Source organism: Panthera uncia, chromosome C2 (genome assembly GCF_023721935.1).
Source record: "Panthera uncia isolate 11264 chromosome C2, Puncia_PCG_1.0, whole genome shotgun sequence".
Classification (NCBI taxonomy): domain Eukaryota; kingdom Metazoa; phylum Chordata; class Mammalia; order Carnivora; family Felidae; genus Panthera; species Panthera uncia.
The window spans coordinates 71,409,702-71,427,352 of record NC_064810.1 but is presented as its reverse complement, the minus strand read 5'-3'; the positions used below and the strand labels follow the sequence as shown (position 1 = coordinate 71,427,352).

Below are 17,651 nucleotides of genomic sequence, written 5' to 3'. Positions count from 1 at the left end.
GCCTGAAAAAGGACATGTGAATAGGCTAACCTGAGTCAACCTAGCCTGAACTTGACCTCGACCCCATCTGAACTTCCTGGCACTTTTGGACCAGAACAGCAACAGTCACACCCAAGTTTCCAGTATAATGTCACAATGTGAAAAAGGGAATCCAAAGAACTGGTCTAAGGAGATCTTCCTAAATGCTATGCTATGCTTGAGTTTTTATTCTCTCTTGGTTTGTTCACACTTAACTTGCAAAGTTAACTTAACTTGCAAAGTTAAGTGTGAACAGACAACTTGAACAGAGATAATGAAGCCTAGAGACCAATTATAAGAATTGTGTACTCTTGCAGCATTTCCTTGGAAGATCCTTCAGATTAAGCCACAAGTTGCTTTTCTTTCTGACTCAATGTAGTCACTAAACTGTAGAACAAGAATGATTCACCAAACAAACTTTTGCCTTTCTTTTCCTGGTGCCTCATTTAACTTGGCTTATGCCTCAGAGTAAAGCTATTACGATGACATTATCTTTCTAATGAGCAATGGTGCAATGCTTTCCTGATGGCAGTACCCAGAATGATGCTGTGTTTAAAAGCTATGACGACTTTAGGGAATAGTCACTAATTTTTCTATTGCAAATACTGTAGGCATATTCAAAATGAATGAGTGGAATTCTTTTGGCGTTTTTTCAAACTTCTAATTCTTTTAATAAATCACAGCTCTCAAAAGGATTAAGCATAGTTCATTAGCAGCACTAATGAAAATGTCATCTTCCGTAAAACTTACTATAATATCATTCCCTGGTTGTTTTCAGATGCTTTTGTTTGCCAACTTTATTAATGAAAAACTTTGTGGTCTGCGTTAGTAAACTGAACATAATTCTTCAGTAGGGCGGGGGGAACAATCATCCTTAGACAAGTAATTATTTATATAATTAAAAAAGCAACTCTAACAATAGTGTTACAAGCCTTCAGGAATACTAAGAGATTTTTTAAAAATAATACTAGCCTGAAAAACATTATTGTTAGTAATTCGTTTTCCCCCATTATATTAATTGCTGAGGGCTTCTCTTCATTCATGTTTAATGAAGGCACTTTGGGAAGTTTGAAGTAAAAAGTTTGCCTGCTTCAGACCATAAACAATGACTCAAGATTTGAATTTCCAACTCTCAAGCCTTCAGCTATGTAAGGTCCTTTTCAAACAAATCTGTTCCAGTGAACTACAATTCACTTTAGTGCCTTGTTCATACTAGCATAATACATATTAGTTGAACCTGATGAATGAAGCTTCTATTCTGAGATCTATATTCTGATGTCATTTTTCCTCCTTTGGGAACTTTTTCATGTCACTGCAGAAACAAATGATGACCACCTAAATGAGAACAGTGGCTATTTATTCAGAGCTTGCTGTATAGCTTGGGAGTCAGCTACCATCACCTGTGTTTGGTAAGGACTCAAAGGTAGGCAGAGGAGTGGAAAAACTTCCTAGCAAATAAAAGGAAATCTTCAGCTATACTTTAATTGGAGGCTGTGGACAAGAGAAAACTGAAAATAGGATACCCCAAAGTAGGACATTTTATACTGACTTAGGGATCATATTTGGTTGTCTTTGAGTTAGAAGCAAGGGCAAAAAGAGGAAAGCAGGCAGTCATTGACCAAGTCCTGATCATTCTAGACCAATTGCTGCAGAGACTGTCATTTGGCTTCCCAGACTGGTTGCTGCAGAGGTTGTGGGCCAGAGATGTATGGTCATAATATATAGTCTAGCCAGTATCTGTGTGTATATTCACTTTCATCATATATAGCACTCAATTTCTTTCTTTTTTAAAAAATTTTTTTCAATGTTTATTTTCGAGAGAGAGAAAGACAGATAGAGCTTGAGTGGGGGAGGAGCAGAGAGAGAGACACACACACACACACAGAATCCGAAGCAGGCTCCAGGCTCTGAGCTGTCAGCACAGAGCTGGATGTGGGGCTCAAACTCACAATGAGATCATGACCTGAGCTGAAGTCAGACGCCTAACCGACTGAGCTACCCAGGTGCCCCTATAGCACTCAATTTCTTGAACTGCTTTCTCATCTCCGTTCTTCTTGAAATCTCAAAATGCAGTGGCATGCAAAGTGATTACTCAAGCTATTGAAATCCATTCCTAGAGAGCTGAAGTTAGAGAGGCGGGACAAAAATAGGAATGAAGGACAAATTTTACATCAAGTATACATGCTTCTCAACTGAAATAAAACTGATGTTTTATTTTTTAGCCATAAACAGATATTAGTTACATAATACAAAAATTGTATATTTATTTAAAATATATAATCTTAAAGAAAGCATCAGAATATGAACTAAGGCATACTAATGTTTTAATACTGGATGCTAATAAGTGATTTTACTTGGAGCTTTTTATAATTTAGGCGGGAAGAAATGACATCTTCACTCTCTAAGGATCTTCTGTTTGTTTCTAGGAAATTTAGAGATTTACACACATATGAAGTTGGAAACGTTGTAAGAAGTGATTTTACAATTGTCAATAAGCAAAGCCATGTTTAAACCCTCCTAGAGAGAACATTAGCCCTAGAAAGGGAGATTCTGCGCTCTTGTCATTCAGGCCCTGTGATGGCCACTTCCTCTAGCAGTCTCATTCTTCAGGAAGGATGGCTGCCACAGCAGTGACAACAGCAGATGGCAGCTGCAATTGGAGTTTCTAGATTCTTCACGTTTACATTTAGCAACGGAATTCTGCTTAAGAAGTCAATGTGGCACAGAAGTCCAATGTGCATCATTTGACTTCTCTTTATATACAGTTTAAATAATCTTGATCATTAATCCCATTACTGCATGCAAATAGTTTTTTAAAGGTCAAAGAGTGCTAAAGCCTTACAGTAATAATACAAAAATAGCTCCTTGCCTTCTCCTCCCCTCCCCACTGCTCCCATCTCACTCTGGAGAAAAACCTTTAGCTCTTTTAGCTGTTTCTTCCGGAATTTACTTCTATATTACTAAATCATATAGGAGACTGAAACTTCTGTTCATCAATTGAAATGTTCTATTATCTATGTGAAACTATCACTTTACTGATTCTCAGCCTATCACAATTCTCATTTTGTTGTTGTCGAATCATTTTACTATATTGTTTTCATTAGTAGAGCTATAAAAATAGTGCACTTTTGAGCCATGTATGGTGATTATATTTTCTCTCTTATACAATTATTTTCCGGAGTGAAAAGATGTTTCCATTTGTTTAATTTTCTTTCAATATCTCAACTTTTCCCACACCCTCCAACAGCTCTGAAAAACTCCTCTTGATACATTTTCCATATGATCAAAACTATCACCTAGTTTACCAATTCAATTTCTATCTTGAATACGTTGATCCTAAGGTCCTCCAACCTTCCAACCTGTACACTTCCTCAAAGTTCCGTGAAGAAACTATAGTCCTGAAATTGCCTTAAACCAACATCCTGGGTATTCCCCTTCACCTATTCCATGTTGGATTCTGTTTCTTGGATCCCATGTCTTCTTCTTTTTTGCTTTATGCCTTCGTTTTACTAAAGTACATTCATCTAGAAGCCTCCTAAAACAGCATGTATGATGCATGGAAGGTCATTTTTTTTGAGACATTGAAGAAACATTTTTTTTCAAATTTTACTCAGATTGGTAATCTGGTTAGACATACTATCCTCAGGAAAAGTAATTTTTCGTTAGAATTTTAAATTCATTGTTTTACTGTCGTCTAACTTCCGACGTTATTGAGAATTCTGATGCCATTCTTATTTCTGATTCTTCCCACATGGACTGTTTTCTCTCTCTCTGGAAGCATTTAGGATCTACATTGCATTCTGAGTGTTCCAAAATATCACAATGATGTGTTTTGGTGTGGGTATCTTTATGTTCATTATTGCTGGTGCTCAGGAGACATTTTTTGATTTGTAGACACTTGTCTTTCAGTTCTGATAAATTTTTTTTTTGTATGATTTGCTTAACTTCCTCCCCTCATTTTGTTAACTTCTTGTATTATTTACTTAATTTCCTCCCCTGCTCTCTCTTCTGGAATACCTATTATTTGATGTCCCTTGTTTATCAAGCCTCTCATTTTCCTGTATTCTCTTTCTTTCTGGAAATGTCTGTGACTTTGTCCTCTAACCTTTTATTGAATTTTTGTTTTGTTTTCAACGTTTTAATTTCAAAGAACTCTTTTCTTTCTTTTTATAATCTTTACTTCATGCATTTAAGGTCTTTTCTGAAGATATTAATTATAATTTCTTGTTTTTTTCTCTCTTCCTTGCATTGACTCTGAATTCTTGTTTCCTTTAGTTTTTTTCCCTCCTGGTTTGTTTATTTTTTGGTCTCCATCTCTGATGATGGAGGCATTCCCCAACTGTTGACTCCTGCAGTTGAAAGCTGAGATGATGGAAGTTCTGTGTACATGGAAGGGTTTTGTTGACTGGTCAGCATTCTTGAAGGCAATAAGGTAGCCAACCGGACTATTTGGAAAACAGCTTTACTGAAATATAATTCGCATACCATACAATTCACCCATATAAAGTATACAATTCAGTGGCTTTTTGGTATATTGACAGAGTTGTGCATCCATCACCACAATCAATTTTAAGACATTTCCATTAACCTCAAAAAATTAAAAATAAAAAAAATTAAACACTTCTCATGCCTTAGCCTTCCACTACCAACCACTCCCCTCTTATTGTCCCTCAATCCTAGACAACCACTAATCTATAGATTTGCCTATTCTGGACATTTCATATAAATAGAAACATATAACATGTGGTCCTTGTTTTAACTGGCTTCTTTCACTCAACATAATATTTTCAAATATTATTCATTTTGTAGCATATATCAATACATCATTTCTTTTTATTGCTGAATAATAATTCATTGTATGGATATATCACATTTCATTAATCCATTCAGCAGTTTGTGGGCTTTTAGGTTGTTTTCACTTTTTGGCTTTTCTGGATACTGCTGCTATGAACATTTGTATACAAGTCTCGTGTGGACATATGTTTTTAATTTTCTTTGATACATACCTAGGAGTGGAATTGTTATGTCATATGGTAACTATGTTTAACCATTTGAGAAACTGCCAGACTTTTCCAAAATGGCTACACCATTTTACATTCCCACCAGCAATGTATGAGAGTTCTGATTACTCCACATCCTTGTTATAACAATAGGTATGTGTTAACAGATATGTCTTTTTGATTATAGCTATCCTAGTGAGTGTGAAGTTAGGGCTCATTTTGTGTGTGTGTGTGTGTGTGCACGCTTTTGATTTGCATTTTCCTGATGGCTCACCCTAACTTTTGTTGTGACCCTTCCAACTATAAGCATGTATTATCTTCTTTATGTTGGCAATTCAGTTTTTCTGTCTGGAGGATATCTGCCCAGCTATAGCTCCTGGGAATGGGGCTTATGAGGAAAACTGTGTTCAATATGCAGATTTCCCTTAGTCTTTTGTTTTAGTGCTATAACCACCATCTTTCTCTATGTCTGGTGTCCCCAGACCTAAAGCCTCTCATTTTCTCCAGCAAATAAAGCTCTTGTCTTTTGAAAAAGAAGAGAAAGGTGGTTGCCTACCTGAATGTGTGGGAACCTAGCATCTAACTTCTCTTTATATGGGTATTTAACTATTCTCTGTTTTCAGCTCCTGCCCTGCCATTTCTAGAGGTACCTCATCATCAGTGGCATCTGGAGCTTATATTTCTTTAACTCCCTTTGGGTTCACCAAGACAAAAGTACATGATTTTTTTATTTTTTAGATTTAAATTTTTAATTAAGAAATATTTCAAATATTCATGAAGTACAGAGGATAAATAGAAGAGACAATCTTACATTCATCATGAACATGTTAACATTATACACACACACATACACACACACACACACACCACATTTTTTTCTCCCTACTTGGCTGTTATGGGTTTTTTTTTTTTTTTTGTACCTTTTGTGTGTGTGTGTGGGGGGGTTATTTAAACTCCCAACTCAGGCACTTGAATTTGACCAATTATCCAACTACTTTCAGTCTTGTTGGGGTTACTAAGCACTCTTATTTTCATTGAAGATGGAGGAACAAGTTTCTTATTCTAATATTTTGGGAGTGATTTCCTGAGGGGAAGAAAGAAGGGAGACATAGCTTTATTCTGCTCCTTTGCATCAAAGCTTCTCTAAATTATTATGGCACAATTTCTTATTAAATATTTGTTCCTCCCTTATTCTTTAAAAAATTTTTTTTTCAACGTTTTTTATTTATTTTTGGGACAGAGAGAGACAGAGCATGAACTGGGGAGGGGCAGAGAGAGAGGGAGACACAGAATGGGAAGCAGGCTCCAGGCTCCGAGCCATCAGCCCAGAGCCTGACGCAGGGCTCGAACTCACGGACCGTGAGATCGTGACCTGGCTGAAGTCGGACTCTTAACCGACTGCGCCACCCAGGCGCCCCTGTTCTTCCCTTATTCTTAAATTACTTTATTCATCTTCATTAGCAATTGGTAGTGCCTCCCCTTTTTATTTTTGTTCTAGTAGTTATTATTTTGTTGTCTCCCCCCGGTCTTGGGTTTTACTTTATTTATTCATATGGTAATTTATAATTTGAAATGATATCCAACTGGGGGGATTTTTGCAGGATTTTTTTTAAATGTTTATTTTTGAAGGAGAGAGAGAGAGAGAGAGAGAGAGAGTGAGTGGGGAAGGGGCAGAGAGAGAGACACACACAGAATCTGAAGCAGGCTCCAGGCTCTGAGCTGTCAGCACAGAGCCCGACGCAGGGCTTGAACCCACAAACTGCGAGATCATGACCTGAGCCGAAATCGGACACTTAGCTGACTGAGCCAGGTGCCCCACTGCAGGATTTTTTAAATAATTTTTTAAAATTTTACAGAGAGGAGAGTTGGGGGGAAAGGGGCAGAGGAAGAGAGAGAGAATCTTAAGCAGGTTTCATGCTCAGTGCAGAGCACAACACGGGCTCGATCCCATGACCTGGGATCATGATGTGAGCTGAAATAAAGAGTAGGACACTCAACCTACTGAGCCACCCTGGCGCCACTTTGCAGGACCTTTAAAAAGCATATTTGGAAGTTTCCTCAACTGTAGCCCAATTTATCTGTAAAAGGTAGAGAATAATTTGATTACAAATAATTAGTCTCAGTTGATAAAATGATCTTTTGGAATTTAAAGAAAATTTAAATAGAAAGTAAGATTTAAATGATTCTTTGTCTTTACTCTTCTGGTGAGCTTAAAATAAGGGAATAATAAAGAATTCAGGGTTACACAACATGAGGAACAGGAAAATTACAGCTCTAGCGAGTGTCATTTCCCAAAAATGAAAAACTGGCACAGAAAACTTTTGGAAAACTGTGGGAGTTTTCTGTGCTACAGGAGATTGGTCACTGGACTTAATTCATGTCCAAATATAAAGAATCTTTTGGCTTCTTTTGTTTATCAGAATTCTATTAGCCAAGCCACATCTCAAAAATGGAATAAAAATGACTTTCTAAAATTCTAATAGTGTTTCTTCAAATTCCAATTAAGTTTCCAAATTTGTGTTCTCTGCCTATGAAAGGATAATCTGGCCAAGGGGCCCTACCCAGAGCCTTCCTTGAATAGACACTGGTAATCCTCTTGGCAGGGAGTGGGGTGAGGAGGCTGTCTCATGTAAGGAGATTTGGGTATTAATCCTAAGGATTTCAATATGGGACCCCACTGTTCTGTCAATACCCCAAGTTCTTCAAAAGCATAGTGGCAAATTTGGTTAAACTTAGAAATGTATCTTGAGAAAAGATTACTAATTCCCATTCCCTCTCCCTGCCAAGAGGAAGACTGATTATTCCTGAAACACTGGTAGTGTGCTGCTGTCACTAAAAAGTCCTCTGATAATTGTGTGTTGATACTGTCTGGGAGCTCTTCTGGAGCTTACTTCGCACGTCTGTCAAATGAGGGGACGGCACTAGATAGTGTCTGAGGGCCCTTCCAGGTTGGATGTCCCCTGCAGTTGCAAAACCTCTCATTCATACTCAAGGGTACTTGTCAGGGTAAAGGAAGGAGAGGAGGAAGTTAAAGTGGTTTAAATAAATACCTTTGCATGTAAAAAGAGAAAAACAACCAACTCATTTAGTCATAACATATAACTAGGGTGTGGATATTTATTTCCTTGTGGTCAGAGGCAACATTCCTATTTCCATCAAAATTGTCTCGGCTGTTAAAGGCATTCAAATATATGATAAATAGATAAAAGACTAGCCTATTATGTGTGCTTTATTTTACCAGAAATTTTCTCACTGTCTCTCTTCTTTCTCTTACTGTCTTTCTGCCTTTCTGTCTCTCTCTCTCTCTCTCTCTCTCTCACACACACACCCACACACACACACACACACAGTGTGTGGGGGGGTAGTTTGTTTGTTTTTTTAAGAAAGGAGTCAAGTAGAGAAAAGGAAACATAGTCTAATGAGAAAAACAATGAGCTAATGTTCAGTCCCAGCTCCATTACCAGCTAGCTGTAGTGGTCTAAACTGGATTCTTTCTTTCTTCTTGAGTGTCTTCCTCTGCAAATTGGGAAATCATAGCCATTAAGTTTATCTCATAGGTTGCTGTGAGACTGCAATGTGTTAAATCTGTCTTTGAACCTGATACAAAGGGTTACACCAGTATAAAAGTATACCAGTTTTAAATGGGAGGCAGTTATTTGTCCTACACCCACTTAGGAACCCATTACACTGTAACATAGCAATTTGAAGTGGATTATACATTTAGAAGCATGAGTTCAGTGACTAATTGTCATGGAGATGGGTGACTGTCCACATTTTAAAGGGAATTGGTTTCAACCTGTACCTTTTATTCCGATAAGAATTATCTATGCAAAAGGAGATCAGTCTCTGTGCCACTTAAACTGGATAGAATCAATTCTTGATATAGATAAAATGGCAGTAATACCACAGCAGAGACTAAAGCTTCAAATGCTTAGAATTGTGATCTCAGAGGTCCCTTAGCCCAATTTTCTGTGTTGGGTATCTACATCTCTCTGACAAGGAAGCCTTGCTGGTTTCATCAGCCTGTGATTAATGGATAACTCTCACCACCTTGGGCAGCTCTTTGGAATTTTGGACAATTCTGACAAATCATGGTTAAAAAAAAAAAAAAAAGAACTTCCTGTGTCCCTGTAACTTCACTTCTGTCCCCCAGATACCCAGAATAAGCCTGTTTGAAGATTGAAGTCAAGCTCCCCAGATATCTCTTTTCTTGAAGAAATGACCCTAGATTCTACAATTGTTCCCCCGGGGTTAAGGCTTCATATCCCTGATTATTCTGGTTACTCTCTTCTTTCCAGATGCTAGTTTAAGTAGACCCTTCCTAAAGTTGGCTGCCAGGAAATGCCCCCTGAGCAATTTGTGGAGATCTGGCTAGCATGGTTACTCTCATCATTCTTGGCACTATTCTTTTTGCAGCCTAAGCTGGCATAAGCATTTTTGACAGCATCAAATTCTTTCCTTTTAGTGATTGCCTTGGCACAGACAGTATACTGCCACTCTGCCAGAGTGGAGAAAATGATGCAGTAGGGTCTGGCAGGACCTGAGCACCTTCACAGAGATTAGGCTTCAGACCTAAACAGGGGAAAGAACAAAGACCGAGATGTGAAGCTATAAGGGTGGCTTGGGTAGAAGGATAGTAGGGGAGGGAAAGTTTAGAACTGAGAGACAATGTTCTTTGAGATCAACTCTCTGAAAACTCAATAGAAGAATTCAAGCTTTGAGCTTTTCCCTGCGATCCTTTGACTCTTAGGTCTTTTAAGTTATTTGAAAGGAAAGTTAACATGGAGCTGGAAAGTTTATATATTAAAAAAAATTTTTTTAATGAGGAAATTGGAAAGCAATCAGATGCGATATTGAATCCTATTCAATGGTGGCTGCTACCTGCATAAAGGAAGACTTCAAGGAAATAAAAGTTGTTTGCAGAAATCCAGATGTTATTGTTTTGTATGTTGTGATGATGTGGTAGCCAGATTCCAAGATGGTGCCTACTGATTCTTAGATCCTGGTATTCATACTCTTGAGGCTGACCTAAGTAAACAATAGGATACTGTTGAAATGATGGAGTGTTACTTCTGAAATTAGGTCATGAAAGATGTTGTGGCTGATGCCTTGCCCTCTTGGATCACCTGCTCTGGAGGAAGTCTGCCACCATGTCATAAAGACACTCAAGCAGCCCTACAGAAAGATCTTCATGGTGAAAAAAGGAGGCCTTCTACCAATAGTCAGCATTGACTCATCTGAATGAGTCATGTTGGAAGAGCCTCCCTTACTCCCAGCTAAACCTTTAGATGACTGGCTCTGGTAGACATCCTGACTGTGATCTCTTGAGACCCTAAGCCAGGTAACCCTGAATTCCTTACCTGCGGAAACTGTGAGATAATGTTTATTGCTGTTTAAGTTACTAAACTACTATGTTTTAAGCTACTAACCTACTAAGCTTTGAGGGATTTGTTATGCAGCTATAGATAACCAATACAGACGAATAGAAAGGAGGAATGAGGAAGAAAGAATAAAAGCCTCTCATTCTAGGCGTGGACTTGTCTATCGAAGGATGGAATAGATGCTAGCTTCATTTCTGCTTTTAGACACTGCTGACAACCAACAGAGCTAGAGGATGATAAGAAGGAAAGCTTCATGCCCTCTTGTCACCTGCTTCTTCCTCCCCCTCCTCTTTCTTTTTAGCAGAAGACTAGGATGACATTGAAAACTTACCCAAATTTTGCTTTTGGTTTTACAGTGGCCCTTGGGAAAAGCTTCACTGGCCTTCATCCATTTGTTATTAGGCTGTGGTTCCTTGAGAGCAGGGCTTGGATCTTAACTATTTCTATCCTCATTGCCTAGCAAGTGAACATATATGAATAATGAATGATATTAAGGGTGAGGGTGAAATCCCTCCTTCCTCCTGAATTCTGAAGAGATTCCATTCTTTGAATGCTTCCTTAAGTGGAATGATTCCATTCACAGTTGATCAAAGAAGTCTTAATAATAGCATGCATGCCATCAGCCATTTTCACTATTAAAAACCTTCCCATTTCACTATTTTAAAAATCTCTCTAAGCTCTTGCTTTTAGGAGCTTCTTTTCACTTTCTCATCCTATTTCTTCTATGAAATGTTGCTCTAAACTGTTGCTCAAGTTCCCAAGATGCTTGATCCAGGAGAGCGTAGAGGTCTGCAGCCAATATACCAACATACCACTGTCAAGTTGTCCAAAATCACAGTGGAAAGAGCCCTGTACAGGAGCTAGGAGAACTAATTCCAGGGCTGTTGTCACCGATAAGCCTATACGTCCTTAGGCAAGTTGCTTCCCTTCTCTGAACCTCAGTTTCTTAATCCTAAACTGAGAGAGTGGGTCAAGATGAGCTCTAAAGTCGTTGGGTTCTCTGAAGTTAGAATTCCAAGGTGCAATCCCAAAGTGAAACCCAGTGGTTAGCATACCTCTGAGTAACTTTTATGGTTACAGTACAAAGTTTCCAGGACTTCCCTTTTATTAATTAGCCCAAGGATTTGGTGTCCGTGAAAGTCTGTCAGGTTTGCTGGGAAGAGCAATCTTCCCTGAAAGACGATCTTCGATCTTCGTGTTTCCCGTTTTGTTACTAACTCTGGGTGACTTTGGGCAAATTCTCTCTGGACCTCGGAGGAGGGAGCTCCCCGTTATCTAGAAGAGGCTCAAAGACCCGGACGGTGACATTTGGCAGTTCTCCTTCTACAACCTGGGTAGCTCAGACCCAGAGCCGGGTCCTGGCCGGCCCGAGGTCTCGCTCAGAGTTGCAGTCAAAACTTAATCCAGCTTTGCGCGCTAAGGGCGCTAAGGGCGCTGAGGGCGGCTCGGTTTCGGAGGAGGTAGCTACAGGTGAGTTCTTAAAGGGGCCTCCAGAGCTGGAGTAATAACCTGAGACTGATGACTGGGCTGGGGAGCACAGGCAAGGAGGAGTGAATGAATGAGCAAGTGAAAGACGGAACAAATGTTTTCTTTCCACCCTTAAATACATTCACGCTTAGAATTAATCACTTAGACTTAAAAACCCTCTAGTAAAATCATCAAACTCTTTATCTCCCTGTTTTATGTGCCCTTCTTTAATTCAACCCCTCACGCCCCAAAAAACTTTTACTTAAGGGCAAATAATAAAAAAGCCCCAGTACAAAGTGGAAGACAGTGCAGAGATCGCACCCCCAACCCCACACAAACCCCTCCCCTTCCCCCTTCCAGGCTCCGCCCGCCCCCGCCCCTAATGTGGGTGGTGCAGTGGACTCCTCCCCGAGACCGCTTTTCCCTGTTGGGGATCCACCCCCGGGGGCGCCAGGCACTCTCTCCTGCCTTGGAGTTGAAACCGGCACGTGTTTAGTGAGGTTAAAGGGTGTCTCGGAATGTGTGTCTTGGATCTGGTGTAGGTGAGGTCACGTCTCTCTTCTGACACCCCGACCCTTCCGGGCCTGGCGCGCTCCTCGCTCTGAACCGCGGGACACACCGGTGGGCTAGGGCGAGGTAAAGGCGGGCTCCTCCAGGGCCACCAAGGACCACCTGTAGAATCTGTGTGTCAACTCCTTTGTCTTCAGAGCCACTTCAGTGGCCGCTCCTTTAAGCGAGGAGGTTCACTTGCGATGTTTCCCGGGTCCCCTTTCCCGTTCCCCAGCCCCCTCCTGGCCCTCCTCCCCCTACCAACCCAAAGGTAGCAGCGCTGAGAGCCCGGGGCTCGGCGCCAGCCGCCTCCTCACTTCCCATTGGCTGAGAGCGCCGGGAAAGCGGTCACGTGGGGGCGCGGCAGTCCAGCTCCGGGGCCGCCATCTTGGCGGAAAGTTTGGGGGGAGAGCGGTTGGGGGCGCGGAAGGAGGCGAGGTTCCGGGGGTGGGGCGGCTAGGAAGGGAGAGGGCGAGCGGGCGAGCGGGCCGCGGCGACCGAGGCGGCCGCGGCGGCGGCGGAGGAAGAGGAAGAAGGGGCGGTGGGGGTGCGGCCGCCGAGGGGAGCTCCTCCCCCGTTCCCTCACCCCCCTCAGCTCAGCTCCTCGAGCCCCGGGCGGGGCGGGGGGACGTGGAGCGGGGAAGGGCGGGGGAGCCGCCCCGACTCAGGCCGGAGCGCACCCCAGCTCCCAGCGCTCGCGGCTTGCAGGAACTTTGTGGTGGCGCCGCAGGTGTGGGGGCCCGCCGAGGTGTGCATGTGGGGCGTGAGGGCGTCGCGGAGAGCGGCCGCAGCCCTGTCCGGCCCCCGCTGGAGTAGCCCGGAGGAAGCGAGCCAGGAGAAAGGCAAGCGAGAGGAGGGGGCCAGAGCAGAGTGGGGTGATCAGCCCAGCTGGTCCCGTGTCGGAGCGCTCTTACTGTCGCTGCAGGCTTAGGGGCCAAGGGTCGGAGCGCCTCTGCACCCTCCAGGAGCAGGTGGGGAATATGCATACTTAAGCCGGGGGAGGGGTGGCCTCACGTTTAGGCGTTTAGTACCCTTTGGAGAGGGAGCAGCTTTCGAGGAGAATTTGGAAGCAGGCTTCTCTGTCTGCTCTTAATTTGCCGGGGTACCCACCCTTAGGTAAAAGCTTTCTAGATTCACTGACACTGCTGGGTTTTGAGGCTTTTTCTTTCACTTGGGAAAACTTCGCCAGGTGGCCTTTTCATACAGGGCTGGGAGTTTTTCGACTTGAGATTCGGGGGAAATGCTAGTTTAACTACGACTCTGTTCTTTGCTTTAGTTGTCTCCGTTCTGTTTTATGTTTTCAAAGGTGTGTGCCCTCTTCCTGATACTGGAGAAAAATGCCGGTCCGGAAGCAAGGTGAGAATTTATTTCAGAACTCTCCTGCGAGTGTCACTTGCTTTTCTGTGTGTATGTTTTGTGATTGCTGTGCTTTAAAAATGTTCAGCTCCGGTGAGACAGCATCGTCCTAGCCTCAGTACTTAGGGAATCTAAGCCTCATATCCTTAGAAGGGAGAACCACCTAAATATTTTTCAAACTTTCTTTTTTGACATCTCTTTAGTGACTAGAGAGGCAGTTAATTTTGTTTTCTCTGAAATGTCTTTCCAAAAACTCTGCATTGGTGTTTTAGTATTTTACTTTACCATTCTTACTAAACACTGATTTGTGAATAAACGTGGGATCCTGGTTAAGAACTAGTGTTTTGAAACATTTAAGATTTGGATTATCATGACAAATTATAGATCGATAATTGCTTTTGCATATCAGATCACTTGAAGCCATGTTAACCAATATTTGATCAGTCTTTTATTGTGGTAGATTATTGTGGTAGACTGCTAGCCCACATTTATTACAAACTGCTCACCTTCCTCCTTTCTCTGTGACATATGTTTAAAATGTTTTGATTATTTCAGGGAATGTATGTGTGTGTGAACATAGTAGCATTGATTGACCTAGAGGATTTGGGGAAGTGTTTAGATGTCTCACAGATTATTTGCATAAATAGTGTGTAATGCTTGTATATGTGTAATTTTAATCAGACTCTGCTTTTCTTCTCAGACACCCAGAGAGCATTGCACCTTTTGGAAGAATATCGTTCAAAACTAAGCCAAACTGAAGACCGACAGCTCAGAAGTTCCATAGAACGGGTTATTAACATATTTCAGAGCAACCTCTTTCAGGCTTTAATAGGTGGGAATTAAAACTTTATTTGTGACCATTATGTGTCAACTAGACTTAATGCTCCTCTGAATTCATTTATTTTAAACTTAACAGAGTGATTTACTCGGTTCTCTGTAAGGAATTCAGTAACTTGAACATCCAGTGAGTTGTATGTCTGATAGGCCAATATCCTTTCAAAAAATACCTGATAACTGAAAAAACTTTCATTATGATTATTTCAGTGATCTTTGGCGACAGTGTGTAATATCCTAGCATTAACTAATAAAAGATGGAGAAGTTGCAAGAATGTTTCAGGACCCAAAAAGACAAGAGTGAATAACTTAATTGTTAGCTTGTTTCTATATTTGACTTCTGTTTCTCTGGAGTCCCTCAAAATGTTTGAGGACATCTCCTTAATATGGACCTCTGTTAAAACTTGGCATTCATGGAGTCAGAATTTTAGATCTGGAAAATTATCTTAGAGGTGATTTTGCTATTTTGTCTAATATTTTATCGACAAGAACATTAAAACAATATTATTCATAACTAACTTAAATTTAAGGTTGTGCATTGGTCTAATAAAGAACTGGACAAATAGTCAAGAGTCCTAAATTCTCTTCTTTACACTGCCATTAATTGAATGGTATTATACAAGTTATTTAACCTTTTCTAGGTCGCTATATTAGCTGTAGAATGTGAGTTCATTAGAACAGTGGTTTTTAGCACTCCCTCCCTCCTGATTTTTAAAGTAGCTAGATTCTTTTTTAAAACAAAGTCTTATATTTTGTACACAATTCCCAATTTATGAAACAAGATGATTTGTCTATGGCCTCGAGGTACCTGGAAAGTGTTAACCACTGAACTAGAAAATTTGTTCCTTCCAATTCTAAGAATGAAATGTTTTTAAATTAATCATTGACTATATAAATTAGATATGTACTTCATTGCATTACATTTGTTTCCTTAGTAACTTCCAAGTTGGTATGACCTAACATCTATTGATAGAGTAACTTTTGATGTGTTTGTGGATTACCTTTAAGTTAGTGTACCCTGTCAAAAAACCTTACTGCTAAATTGATACTCTGTATTAAGTTTGTTGTAAAATTAAAGATTTTCAGGAAGACCACTCAGTACACCTGAACAGTTTTAAAATATCTAACGTTATCATAGTATCTATTTATTTAAATTTTTTAATGTTTATTTTTGAGAGAGTGAGACAGAGTGTGGGAGGGGGGGAGCAGAGAGAGACACAGAGACACAGAATCCCAAGCAGGCTCCAGGTTCTGAGCTGTCAGCACAGAGCCCTACGTGGGGCTCGAATCCACCAGCTGTGAGATCATGACCTGAATTGAAGTCGGACACTTAACCGACCAAGCCACCGAGGCGCGCCATTATCATAGACTTTAAAAACCATACACAAGAATAGAACAGTATAATTAACTATTACATAATTAACAATATAATGAACCTATTTTCAAAAATTACCAACATTCTGTCTTTTTTGTTTAAACTCCTCGACATTTTTACATTTCAGTTTCTAAGCTCTGACATTTAAGGTCCAAATGGATGATCAAATTAGATTCCTCTGAAAAAACAACAAAAAAGGAAGGGAAACATTTTTAGTCATTTGGTTTTCTAAATCAACCTTAAACTTAGGAATGTTTTATTTAGTAGAGTCAATGTTTAGAAAAAAAATAGTATGACTTCTATGTCCTCATTTACCTATAGACAGATAGGTGTAGTCCCTCTCTTTGTGGAGTCTGCAACTTTAAGAAAATTAAATGGTCAGTGAAGTAAATAGAATCTATGCTTCTTAGATTTCTCTGTAGATTGGAGGTAGATTTGCTGTGTTTGGAGGGATTTTTAAAATGTATTCTGCCTTGCCTGTTTTGAGTGTTTATCTGTTCTTACACGTGATTGAATTCTAATAGAATTAGCTTTCGGACAAGTTTGTATTTGGTGATCTTCTTTGTTCTGTATAATTTCATTGGTTGTGAATTTACCTTATATTTAGATTTGCTTGTATTTTAATGTTTAATAGGATATGATACCGAATTTTGGTGTAAGAAAAGTAATCGATTTTAGGAATTTTGAAACGAGTGAATTTAGTAGAGATCTTTATGTGTTTGCATACTGTAATTGAATTAATTGTTGACACTGCCTAAATAAATGTATTCTTTTGTGTTTGCTGAAATTGGGTTAATTTATTAACCTTTGTTACTTTTTTCAGTCTGAAAATGTTTAGGTTAGTAAGACTTTCCTTTTGCTTTGCACCGGTACCATTGTTCTTGAAACAGCACATTAGCGTACTTTAAACCTGTAAGTCGCCCTGAGCTACACTAGAGTATTGTGTTCATAGTAGGTGCTGAAAAATATTGGATCAACTTTTTTCCTTTAGTAGGCGGCGCTCTTTTTTCTGAGGTAGTATCTGTGGACCGTTGGATTAAAGGAGACATGGGTCTTGACAATCTGAGTTGTTTCAAAGGTTCTTGACTGCCTGAGTTTGGAAATCATCTCCTTAGGTCATAGTGAATTATGTAGTTACTTCTTTGTACTTGTTGTCTGCATAATTATTTATTTATTGATTCTTTGAACTGGTAGTTTGCATTGACTGTTCTCATGCATTTTAAAGAAGGTTGTGTGGGGTGCTGAGGTTTTGATGCTATAGAAATGTTGATTTATTTTCTTCTTCCTTCTGTAGTTGATACCTTATATAGATTAGGTTTCTGGTACCCTGAGGTTATTCAGAGGAACAAGTATGTGTATATTGCATTACATCTGTTCTGAGATAACAATTTTTAAATATTTTAATATCTTTGAATTTGGGATACATTTTATGACTGATGTATGTTGGAAATGATTTTACATTCTTAGTGGCACATGATAGAATGGTACATCTTAGAACTGATGTTCTCATTTCAATGAAATATGGCAATCACTGTCCTAGCTCTGATGTTTGCTAGTATCTTTGAAGGTTTAAAAACTACTGAACACAGCAAAGTTTTTATTAACTTTTGAGTTTCAGGTGATAAGTTGCTTCTTTAAAGCTGAATATTTAAAGTTATATCTAAAAAAAAA

General features: G+C 39.9%; 1 protein-coding gene across 8 annotated transcripts in view; it reads left to right on the top strand.

Annotated features, from left to right (window-relative positions):
* The first annotated feature begins 12,309 nt into the window (after nucleotides 1–12,309).
* The window catches only part of DLG1 (discs large MAGUK scaffold protein 1), a 268,993-nt gene continuing 263,651 nt past the window's right edge, over nucleotides 12,310–17,651 (top strand). For 4 of the 8 annotated variants that reach the window (XM_049628367.1, XM_049628366.1, XM_049628364.1 and 1 more), the window contains exons 1-3: nucleotides 13,018–13,257; nucleotides 13,722–13,771; nucleotides 14,472–14,603. In XM_049628367.1, the coding sequence (XP_049484324.1) occupies nucleotides 13,753–13,771; nucleotides 14,472–14,603 (151 nt within the window). In that variant the 5' untranslated portion in view covers nucleotides 13,018–13,257; nucleotides 13,722–13,752. Of the gene's footprint in view, nucleotides 12,409–13,017; nucleotides 13,387–13,721; nucleotides 13,772–14,471; nucleotides 14,604–17,651 lie in introns of those variants that run through there. The other 4 variants (XM_049628368.1, XM_049628365.1, XM_049628362.1 and 1 more) reach the window with 3 other exon arrangements.